We start from the raw sequence: 11,685 nt of genomic DNA, 5'->3' as shown, positions 1-11,685 counted from the left end.
TAAAAAGATTTAAGCACTCAAACCCATTTAGAATTTTAGATGAAACAAAGAACAAGTTCAGAAAATCCCTTTTTGATTTATCAAGAATTAAAAACCATTTTCTGAAAATTAATGAAGATGAGCACTTCACATGGAAAAATACCCAGGCGTGAAAACTCCAAGAATACACGCTTAAAAATTGCTCATCGACTACCAAAAAAATCTGAACCAAAACAGCCCATATACCCGTACACACTCACGCAAGAAGCATGTTCGCCCATGCCACGTGGAAGCCAATCAATGGCTGTCCACAAGAGACGGATTAAGGGCATATTCTCTTTGTCCTAGAGGGGTATCCTAGTATTACTAAGGATAGGAATAATCAGCTGTAAAAAGGAATTTTTCCTTAAAAATCAGAAATGTGAGGAAGATGATGAATAGTGCTGATGTGTGAAGGTGTGTGCGTGAATGGGAAAGATGAATCAGATCTGATTTGAAAACATTGGGGGAACCAAGTCATGTGCTGTGCACATGCATGTCTAATACTAAACAGAATATGGGCTTTCAAAAAATTGGGCTTAAAAAGCAAAAACCCGAAATAACCCACTGTAGCTACTGTGACTTAAATGACAGTCACTGTACGTGAAAAACAGTGTTCTTTATGATTAGTGAACGACTAGTCAAATAGACACAAATCTGTTAAATTCGTGAAATGAATGAAGTGCAGTATACCTTGTGTCTTTGATCATTCTTGACTTCTTCAAAGCAGCAGAACTTGTCCTAAATCTAGCCTAGAGCTTGTGAGTGATTAAATACAAATTAATACAATTGTTTTGACAAGGAACATAGCCAATATAACAAATCCTAGAAACTAACACACCTCCCTCCCCCTTTCCGGCTACCAACTTCATCTCTCTCTCTCTTTCTCTCTTTTTGTCACACACACTCTCTCTCACTCACTCTCAGATCTGGGTGTGCAGCCCCGATTTCTCCTCCCTCCGCCTTCTCCTTGTCAGCCACCCAACCCACTGGAATGACAGTGAGGGAGTCTGAGGTCACCAATGGGTCCAAGATCATGCTCATGGCTTCTTAGGGCTTGCACCAAGGAGGTATTCTTCTGAAATTCAATTATTTTTTCTTGAAATTTGAGTTTTTTTCTCCTTACCCATATATATAAAAAAAAAAAAAAAACCTGAATTGAGATATTAAGTTTGATGGAAATGGAAGAACCCACTTGTTTGGTAGTTGCAAAAATAATTGAGGGGACTGAGACTAGGGTTAATGCTCAGGATGATGCCTATGAGTATATGGTGGATTATTCCCAGACTAACAAATAGGTCCGGGTGTTTTGTTACATTATTTGTTTAATTTATTATTTGATTAATGTTTTAGGGATGCATTTGAGGCCTCTAAGAACTTAGTTGCAGTTTTGGTTGGGTTATTGCATCTTGGAATTGCTGGATTAGTGAAAATTGTAGAAGAAGAAGGGAGAATTGCAGAATAAGAAGGAAGAAGATGGTGACCAACGCGATCTTGGGCATCACGTGGGTTGGGTGACCAACGCGATCTACAGTGATGGTGGTAGGGATCGAAGGGAGGGGGAGGGGTATAGCTGGTGTCCGGAGAGGGGGATGGAGGTGGGTGGGTTGGGTGGCTGAGGCGGGGGAGGACAAAAAGATAGCTAGGGTTTCAGGAGAGAGAGAGAGAGAGAGAGAGAGAGAGAGAGAGAGAGAGAGAGAGAGAGAGAAGATAGGAGAAGGGCGAGGAAAGAGAGGGTGGATGGCCAGGTGGGTCGGCGTGGTGGTGGTTGGGGTCGACGGCGTGGTGGCTGGGGTAGGAAGGGTGGGTGGCTGGGAGGGGTGGGAGGCAGAGGGAGGGGTGCTGCAACAATGTTCCATTTTTTCTTTATTTTTTTGTTTTTTTAATTTAATTATTGTGTTTTTAATTTTTTTAGTTTTTTAAAATAATTATTTCATTTTTTAAAGTTTATTTCATTTTTTATTATTTTTTTGTTCATGTGACATTTTTTTTAAAGTATGTCAGTGTGCCACGTGGACAGTTAATGCCACCTAGACGGAAAAGTTGACGGAGGTACCTGAGTGTACAAAATCAATAATTGAAGTACCTACGAACAACTTTTTTTATTGAAGTACTCAAATGAAATAGAGTGATTAGTTGATGTATTTTGTGTAATTTGCCTATTTTTATTAAGCAGGTATATGGGAAGGCGGGACGGAGATAATATTACCATACCCACTTAATCTCTGCGAATCCCTGGGATTAGATTTCTTCCATCTCTCTCTCATCTTCTTCTTTCACCGTTTCTTTACTTCCCTCTGTATCTCTCCTTTTCGCAATCCTTATCTCTCTTTCTAAAAACCTAGGTCACATCTATATTGGGAGAATTTGAAGCCCTAGTACCTGGGAACAACCTGGAAGGAAAGTGTCGTTCATCTTCTCTGGTACCTGCGCCGTCACCCTGAGTTTCAGGTTACTCATATATTAATTTCTTATTTTTCTTTTAGGTTTTGTTTTCATATTCTATAATCAGACACATTCTCAGATGTTAAAAGTATAAGATTTAATTTCGGGTTTTCAATTTACAAGACAGTTTTCAGAAAATCAAGTTAGGAGACACCCCCTAATATATTTCAGATATTAGGTGATTCTCTTCTTCCTCAGTTTTGCGCCGTCAGACGTCTTGACCGGTGTACAAAGGCTGTAACCTCATTTTTCTTCTTGGAAGGTGAAGGGGTTGAAATTCAGAGTTTGTTTTAATGCGAAATTTATTTTTAAAAAAGAAAGTTTCTCAGTGAAAATCGACCTCCATATCAGACTCTCTCTCTCTCTCTCAATGGATGTGTACAAAGGCTCCCATCCCATCATTAAACCGTGTAGGATTAAAGATCAGGTCCAGGATTCGAGTCAGCTTCAAGAAGACACTTCCATTGTCCGTTTCTACAAAATTGTTCTCAGTTGGGACTATTTCTTCCTCCTCCAAGAATCCAACGTAAGTTCTATTTCTTTCTCTATGATATATGTATATATATGTATGTGAGTATTTATTATTTTTTACATTGAAATTGATGCATTTGAATTGGTTTGGGAAGCAGAAAAATAAGGGAAAGACAGTGGATGATTTGGGAATTAGAAGAGTGAAGGACACCTACGAAGATGTCGATGACTATATCTCTACTTATGAACCTCTACTTTTTGAAGAAGTCAAAGCTCATATTATTAATAAATGTATTATTTTTCTCTTTTTTTCTTTCATTTTTTGTTTGTTTGTCAAGAAAATTTATCACTTAGGGCATGTTTACTAACCAGGAATGAGAATGATTCATATGTTTACTAACATATGGGAATCATTCCTTTTCCCATTCATGTGTTTACTAACATATGAGAATCTAATTCTTGATTTTGGGGGAATGAGATTCCTTAGGGGGGTCCGGTTTGGAAGAGGGGGAATCGGAATGAAAATTTTAGTGTCAAAAATACCCTTCCATTTTTTCTGAAAAAAAAAGTCCTCTAAATATAAAGAAAATTAATTTTAATTGAAGGGATAAAATAAAAAAATTTAATAAAACTTGAAAAAACTAAATACAATTTAATAAACTTAAAAAAACTAAATAAATCTAAAAACACGAAATAATTTAACGAAAAACAAAGTTTTAATTGGGTAACAACAGTTAGTTTAGGGTTTATTAAGTGGGTCTTCTTTCGAATTTGTCTTCTTTCCTGTAGTAGTTCATCTGATGAGTTCATCGTGCAATTTGAGTTTAAGCATGGGGCTTCTGAAAGTATTTAGTTGACTATAAATAGAATTTTCTTTTGAATTATTGTGATTAGTAAAGCAGTTGATAGAAAACATAATTTGTTTTGCACAAGGGAATTTTAGTAATCAAATTGGTTTTAATTTTGATTCATGTTAGTTAGGAATTGCTTTTATAGGAATCAACATTATTTTCATTCCAATTCATGATATTTAGTAAACAAGTCAATGAAAATTCTTAGGGCTGGGGTCGGTACGATTACCGACCTGCCAGTCCCAAACCGCCTACCGACCGACCCCTGGTCGGAATGGCAAAATCCCAACCGCTGCACATTCTCATTCTGATTCCTACTCATTTTGAAACCTTCTAATTTTGATTCATGTTCAATCCGATCCCAGTTTAGCAAACATGCCCTTAATTTTATGCTGATTTTGGGTCTCAAAAGTCAGCAACATTCTTAATAGCATTAGGTATTTTTTTTATTTATTTTAAATATACTCTCACTCCCCATGCGTATAATTTATTTGTATGAAATATTGCAGTAGAAGACACCAAGAGAAAGTTGGTCGTGGACTGCACTGAAGTTGATGGGTTTTACTTAGCAACTCTTACCTATGAGAAGAGTGAAATGGAGGACAAGGAATCAATATCAACGGATGATCTTTTGCTTCTTTCGAAACAAAATGTAATCAAATTAAACTCATTGTGTTTAATTCTTTATTGCTTCTCTTGCATGTATCGCATAGTGCTCTCCGAGAATTATTAAACTCTTATATCATTAAAAACAATTCGTTTTCACAATACTACTCTATTAGTATAACAAGTTTGGAAACATTTTGATTCTCTACAATGTGTTGTCTTTGTTTTTATGAAAAAGAAAGGGAAAATAAATTTTGAGATGCTGCCTTTTGTTTTTGTTTTGCAAAATTGAAGTAGTTGGGCATAGTTATATTTTAACAAGACATGGTTTGAGGTATCCATACTTTGGGGACCTGGTGAATGGGAATGATGGGTTTTAGTTTTTCACTTTAGGTTTCATCAACCAAAAAAGACTGTTTATTTAAAAAAGTAATTTATATTATGTTGCTTTGGTTACTTAATCACTTAGGAAATTGCTTATTGCAGCTTCAAGGGGATACAAAACTCCCAACAATCTATGCACTTGCTTTGGTTGAAAGTTGCGGAGAAATTTCTATTAGGATTAGAATGTATTTGGCAGGAGAAGTCACGAATTTGAATATAGATGCAGTTAAATCTTGTCCAAGGCTGTGGAGAATGCAGTCTTTGGTTACTTCAATTAGTGATGCAGACAGGTTCTTTTACACCTCAAAGGTACTGCTTTTCTTAATAATTTTCATATCTGTTGGTGCATGTTTTTCCTTTTGTTGATAGTTCTTTTTGTTGTGTACGATTTTAGAAAATTCATGTTTTTTATTTTGACTCCATTGATCATAAGTTCAAGCTTGATGTTCAAGTTTGATGTTGAGGATTTCATATAGTAGGACCCTTAAATAAAATAAAAATTGAAGATTTTGAACTTTAAGTTCAATCATCATTTTGGTTCACATCAAAATCAAGATTCTTCTTGTTCTTGATTAAAAGTATGAAACTTTGGGTTTCAGTTTATAGATGAACTTTCAGTTTATAAAAGGACAAAAGATGAATTTAGAAAAATTTAGAGTAACATCGTCTTCACTCAGTTGCTTTCAGCGCTAACAGAGGCTTGTTCCTTTGGATCAGCAGGGTCGTTCACTTGTTCCTTTGGATCAGCGTTGAACTTGCTCCTCTTTCCATCTTTTTCCTCACTGTTCAGCTTCCTCTTCCTTGATGCTTCTTCTTCCTTCTTCATCGCTTCTTCTTGTTCCTTCCCCTTTGATACTTCTTCTTCCTTCTTTGCTGCGTCTTCTTCTTCCTTCTACGCTGCTTCTTCTTTCCTCAGCTTCTTGTCGAGCTCAAACCTTCGATCAAGTTCATCATCAGATAATTCAGGAGAAACAAAGCTTCTGCCGTCATCCTCTTTTGGCTCTTCCGTATACTCCTTCACTTCACGCTCGATGGTCTCCTTATACTCATCATCTTCGTCGCTTTCACTGTCACCGCGTCCATCTTCTATTTCATCTGGATTGTATTTAGAAAGGTCCCAATCATCGGGCATGGGCTTCGGCTTGGGCTTCTTCATCGGTACAGATTTTAGGGTAGGGTTTTGATGCAGCGTTAGGCGTCAAAGGGGAAATATCTAAATGAAGTTGTGTGATTGGGTCCACTATCTCCAAGCAGTGTTTTCAGACGCAAAAGCGTCACGTGAGGCGTTTGCAGTCTCGCAAGGCGAGGCGTAAGCCTTGACGCGTATAGCGTAAGCCTTTGGGGCATAAAGAAAATATAATAATAAAAAAATTATAAAAACAATTATATAGCTAAAAAATAACATTAATTGTCATTCATAAATAAAAATCATCCATATTACATATCAAATTCAATAATATTGTTCAAATTAAATAGAAATCCAAACAAGCATATTGATCTAACAAGATCATTCACAAGACCCTTGAGAAGGGCCTTGACTTTTCCACGACCTTTACTTACACATTTAATTGGAATTTCAAATTAACAAATAATAATAATGGTTAAAAACTAAAAAGTACACATCAAATGTAGCCTTCACTCCATAGTTCACATTTAAATTTAATACTTACATAAGCTTTCAAACCTTCTTCGATTCCTTAAAGTTGAAGATGAACTAGCATGAGTAATAGGCACATCATGAATAGGCTCACTAGGAGTAGGCTCAGGAATAGGAGTAGGAATGGACTCTCGAGGTGTAGGAATGAATTCATGAGGAGTAGGAATGGACTCTCGGTCTAATATACTTTCATAGGTCACAATTGGCACATTTCTTATGGCATCGGTTTCAAATAGTTATTGTGAACTAAGCCAAGTAAGATTGGTTGGAAGTGGGTTCTTCTCCCTTAGCAATCCACTCATCATCAGAAGCAATGTCATCAACTAGTATCGGGTCCATCTTCGCTCTCCTTCTAAAGAGAGAGAAGTATTATACTTCACATAGACTAATGCATTAAGCCTGTGATGTTCAAGTCTATTCCTTTTTTTTTTTTGTATGAATCTAGAATAAACATAAGAATATAAATATTAGAAGCACATTAATCTTTTGACACATTCACTTTTTCACACCACAAAAAACAGAAATTTACCGACTCAAAAGTGCTCCAATTCCTCTCACACCCAGATGCACTACAAGTAAGGCCAAGTACTCGCACCGCAAATGACATCAACTCGGGTGTCCCTCTCCCAAAACGCAGCCACCAATTTGCTATTAATAAAATCATGTCATTCAATTTGATATTTATTTAATGTCACTTAATAAAATAAAATATGATACTATATGTTAAATGCAATACCTGGAGATCTCAATTTCTTAGATTTGATGGCAATTTGACTTCCAAATTCCCCATGTGCAGCATCATACAAATCCAATTGGATATCGGCTTTAATACGTTCATCACCATCCAACATCCTATCCATGCAAGCATACAAACCATTCTTCACTTCTTCAACATTTGAGAATTTGTTTGAATAGTGGAATTGAGGGTTCAAATAATAACCAGCTGGATGTAAAGGTTGATGAAGTTGTGGAGCCCATTTATTATCTATTTTCTTCCATACTGGTTTGTACCTTTTTTCCACTTGTCCACAATTGATTGCAATGTTCTCTTTTGCAGCATCTATCAACTCATAGATATATCCCATGGCTGGTCTCTCCTCTGAGTCAACTTCTCTCAAAACAGATACAAATGTAACAACACTCTTGATACAAAATGCTAGATGAGACCAAAAGTTAGGATTATAGAATATAGTTGAACGAGCCACAATACCTTCATGACTTTTTGCAAATGGACCTTCACACCATTCTTTGGAATTAAACATAGTCATAAGAGGTTGCTTTTGCTTATACATACTTTGAAGAGTAAGATAAGAAGTAGCAAACCTTGTTATTGCCAGACGAACAATCTTTTTATTGTTAGTGTAAGTTCTCATTAAGGCAAGAACCCAACAATGTCCATAAATAAATTTGACCACTTGCTTGGCACGTTTGATTGTATTATCAAAAACTTTCAATTGGCTAATATCTTCTAGCATCAAGTCAATGCAATGTGCCGCACATGAAGTCCACCACAATTTCTTTCTATTTTCCATTAGCCTCTTTCCTGCATTCTTGTAAACCGAAGCATTGTCCGTGATTACTTGAATCACATTCTCCTCCCCAACTTCTTCAATAATATCATCCAAATACTTGAACATTAATTCCCCATTTTTTATTGTATCGGATGCATCTATCGATCTCAAAAACCAAGTACCACTTGGGCTATTAACTAAAAAGTTAATTAGAACCCTACCTTTTCCATCAGTCCAACCATCAGACATAATGGAACATCCATATTGCTCCCAAGCTTTTTTATGCTCATTCATCAACATAGTAATATCTGCAACCTCTTCCTTAAGAACTCATGTCCTCAATTCATGCATGCTAGGAGGCTTGAACCCAGGACCATAAGCAGCAATCCCTTCAACCATAGGCAGCCAATAAGGATCATTCACAACATTAAAGGCAAGTGCTCTTGCGAAAATAAAGCGCCCAATCTTTCGACACAACTTCCTTTCTTTCTTCTTTTTTATATGCCGAATTTAAAGTGGTTTGTCGTGCTTTCGTAACAACAAACCTATCCATGGGTCCTTTGACCCTTTGCTCAGCACTAGATTGAACCATACGAATCCCAGAAGTAGGACTACTCCCACTTCCTGAAATTCCATAATTCTTTGAATGAAGAGAATCCAAATCTATACTCCCCTCTACCCACCATGAGCCTCTCCAATCTCACGAAGCAATTCAGTTTGCCTTGCTTTTGCATCCTTAAATTTTTTCAAAGCTCCAAAGCACTCTAACTTCACAACATCTAGGACTTTGCTGCAAGGTCTCATTCCATTATGAGTGTGAGCTAAGTGCTCTTTCAGCCTAGAAATACCCCCATTGCATTGTTGATCACAATACTTGCACCTTATATATATATTTTTCTCCACCAACCTCTTTTGCATACTTCCAAGCAAAATCCTTTCAACTCATGATTTTTTATCAAAAAATATCTGTCCAAAACACATCACATATTCACAATACTCACAAGTCACAACAATGCACAATACACACAATATTCACAGAATCACAAATATAATACCAGCAAAAATTCACAACAATTCACAATACTCAGTATTCACTATTCACAATACTCTGCCCAAAACACATCACATATTCATTATTCACTGCACTTTACAATTCCATGAATTTCACAATATTCAGTTATTCACATAATCACATAATCACAAATTCAATTCAGTTATACAGATGAGAAGAAATCAAGAAAGTTAGAAACAAACATACAGGATAGCTGTGCCACAGAGATGAATGGGCTCCTGCAGTCCTACCTCTGCTGCCGAGAATGAGAGATCGAGAGTCGAGACTCCTAGCTATGCACAGAGATGAATGTTCTCCTGCCTCTGTTACCGAGAATGAGAGATCGAGATTCGAGACTCCTAGCTGCGCACAGAGATGAATTGGGTCCTACCTCTGCTGTCGAGAATGAGAGATGGAGACCCCTTGCTGCGCACAGAGACTCTGTCAGAGAGATTGAGACTTGAGAGTTGAGAGAGGAAAGGGCTCCTTGCTGGCTAGCTGCGCAGAACAGAGATTGAGACTTGATGAGAGATCGATTACAGAACAGAGATGACTCGATCGATTCAAGTCCGAGACCACCCAGCCACTGTGTCGTCGTGAAGATAGAACCCAGAACAGAGAACAGTCTTGAGAAGTTGAGAGAACAGCTGAAAGGGGAAGGACTGATAGACTGAAGGAGTTTATTAAACTCTCAGCCCAAAACGAGGTCGTTTTGGGACTGAGAGTTTTTTTTTTTTTTTAAATCCCGCAGAGCGTCGCCATTCACGCCTTCAACGCCTTTCCGTCACGAGGCGTACGCTATCTGCACCTTGTCGTCGCCTTTCAGTCATTTTACACAGTCCGGCGACGTCGTGAGCAATCGGCCGCCACCTCGCCATGACTAGCGCCTTGAGGCGCACCTGAAGCTCGCTTTTGAAAACACTGTCTCCAAGTGCAAGGAGAGACCTGAAAACCCCAAGTGCTTCGTCTTTAGTACCACTCTGTAAAACAGAGAACTAGAAGAACAAGCAGCAAACTCTAAAAGAGAAAGACACTTAACAAGAGAGATAAACTCACTTTAATTGTAGATTGATTTCATCAAAGTAAAATCCGTTCCTTTCATGACTGACAAAGACATATAAATATAAGAGCAGTAACTTGGACAAAAACCAAGTTCACTGGACCAATAAATAAGTTAATAAATAGAATAAAACCCTTCAAGACACAAACAGACGCAGAGAAATAAAATCTAGAGCCTTTAGTGCTTCTTATTCCAAATAACCTTTCTTATTCCAAGTAACCTTTCCATCGATCCTTTAATGCTTCATATCTCATTGGTTCATGAATGTAGATGCTATGGTATCCACATCATCCTCTCCGGGTTGGAGAAAATTCGACCTCGAAGTTGGAATGTCAGGAGGATCACTATCTGCATGAAAAGGGACCAAATGCTTGACATTGAACACATTGGACGTGCGGATATGACTAGGCAACTTCAAACGATAGTCATTCGGGTTGATTTTTGCCACAATTTCAAATGGACCAATCTTGCGTGCAGACAACTTGTTGTACTCCCCAGCTGGATACCGATCTTTGGTCAAGACAGCCCACACAAAATCACCAACACTGAACTCCATAAGACGTCGTTTGGTGTCTGCATGTGCCTTATACTTACGATTGGTGTCTTCAAGGCGTGTATGAGTCAGCTGGTGCAAGTGTTGCACATTGTCAATGAAATCTTCAGCTCGCCCATTTAGTTTGGTCTTGTGAGGAACTGGAAGTAAATCAAGTGGTGCTCTAGGCATCAAGCCATACACAATAAGAAAAAGACACATGCTAGTACTTCGATTGACAGAACGATTAAAAGCAAATTCAGCATGACAAAGTTTAAGATCCCAACTTTTGATATTTTTTCCCACCATACAACGTAATAAATCTCCCAAAGAACGGTTCACAACTTCAGTTTGCCCTTCTGATTGAGGATGATAGGTGCTACTGAACTTCAGCTGGGTGTTGGCCAATTTCCACGAGCTCCCCCAAAAGTGACTCATAAACTTAGTATCCCGATCAGAAACTATAGAACTTGGGAGACCATGAAGTCAGTATACTTCACGAAAGAATAACTGAGCAACTTTTAGAGCATCAGTTGTCTTTTTGCATGCTATGAAATGAGCCATCTTGGAGAACTGATCAACGACCACAAAAATAGAGTGGACACCTCGCTATGTTCTAGGCAAACCAAGTACAAAATCCATACTCACATCCTCCCATGGTTTTGTTGGGGTAGGCAGAGGTAGATATAGGCCAGCATTTGTAGCTTTTCCTTTAGAAACATGACAAACTCGGCACCGTTTCACGAGTCGATACACTTCTCTACGCATGGACGGCCAGAAAACATCTTCAAGTATAACAGAAAAGAAAGGGTCAGTTGCTAACAAGTCTTGAAAGGAATCGAAACCCACTACCTGCACCCTCATGGTAGCAAGGAATGATGATCGGCGGCTTAAGGCATCAGCCACCGGATTATGTACACTAGCTTTGTATCTCAATACAAATGTGAATTCTTGTAAATAGGCCACCCATTTACCATGTGTGGCTGACAACTTCTCTTGGCTGTTGATATACTTCAAAGAATCATGATCGGAATACAAAACAAACTCTTTATGAATCAAATAATGTCTCCAATGCCTAAGAGCTTGAACAATCGCATAG

At 37.9% G+C, this 11,685-nt stretch overlaps 1 protein-coding gene and 1 pseudogene across 1 annotated transcript; one reads left to right on the top strand and one right to left on the bottom strand.

The window, feature by feature from the left end:
• Positions 1–2,294: 2,294 nt before the first annotated feature.
• Positions 2,295–5,286, top strand: LOC147292334 (putative helicase MAGATAMA 3). Its single transcript, XM_086234360.1, has 6 exons — positions 2,295–2,469; positions 2,642–2,725; positions 2,815–2,989; positions 3,093–3,225; positions 4,295–4,437; positions 4,878–5,286. The coding sequence occupies exons 3-6, from the start codon at positions 2,834–2,836 to the stop codon at positions 5,139–5,141; spliced, it is 696 nt and encodes a 231-aa protein (XP_086090486.1). The 5' UTR covers positions 2,295–2,469; positions 2,642–2,725; positions 2,815–2,833; the 3' UTR covers positions 5,142–5,286.
• A 1,148-nt stretch (positions 5,287–6,434) lies between these two features.
• On the bottom strand, positions 6,435–8,889 carry LOC147292333 (uncharacterized; annotated as a pseudogene).
• Positions 8,890–11,685: the final 2,796 nt, after the last annotated feature.

The sequence above is a fragment of the Dryas octopetala genome, chromosome 2 (genome assembly GCF_963921425.1).
Source record: "Dryas octopetala chromosome 2, drDryOcto1.1, whole genome shotgun sequence".
In the NCBI taxonomy this organism is placed as follows: domain Eukaryota; kingdom Viridiplantae; phylum Streptophyta; class Magnoliopsida; order Rosales; family Rosaceae; genus Dryas; species Dryas octopetala.
This window is presented reverse-complemented; position numbering and strand designations above follow the sequence as displayed.

What these genes read in the sequence shown, in the direction of transcription:
- LOC147292334 (XM_086234360.1), top strand. Translation starts at nt 2,834, where the DNA reads ATGGATGTGTACAAAGGCTCCCATCCCATCATTAAACCGTGTAGGATT. An exon ending in TCCTCCTCCAAGAATCCAAC is followed by an intron (nt 2,990 to 3,092) that starts GTAAGTTCTATT and finishes TTTGGGAAGCAG; the next exon opens with AAAAATAAGGGAAAGACAGT. An exon ending in TGCTTCTTTCGAAACAAAAT is followed by an intron (nt 4,438 to 4,877) that starts GTAATCAAATTA and finishes TGCTTATTGCAG; the next exon opens with CTTCAAGGGGATACAAAACT.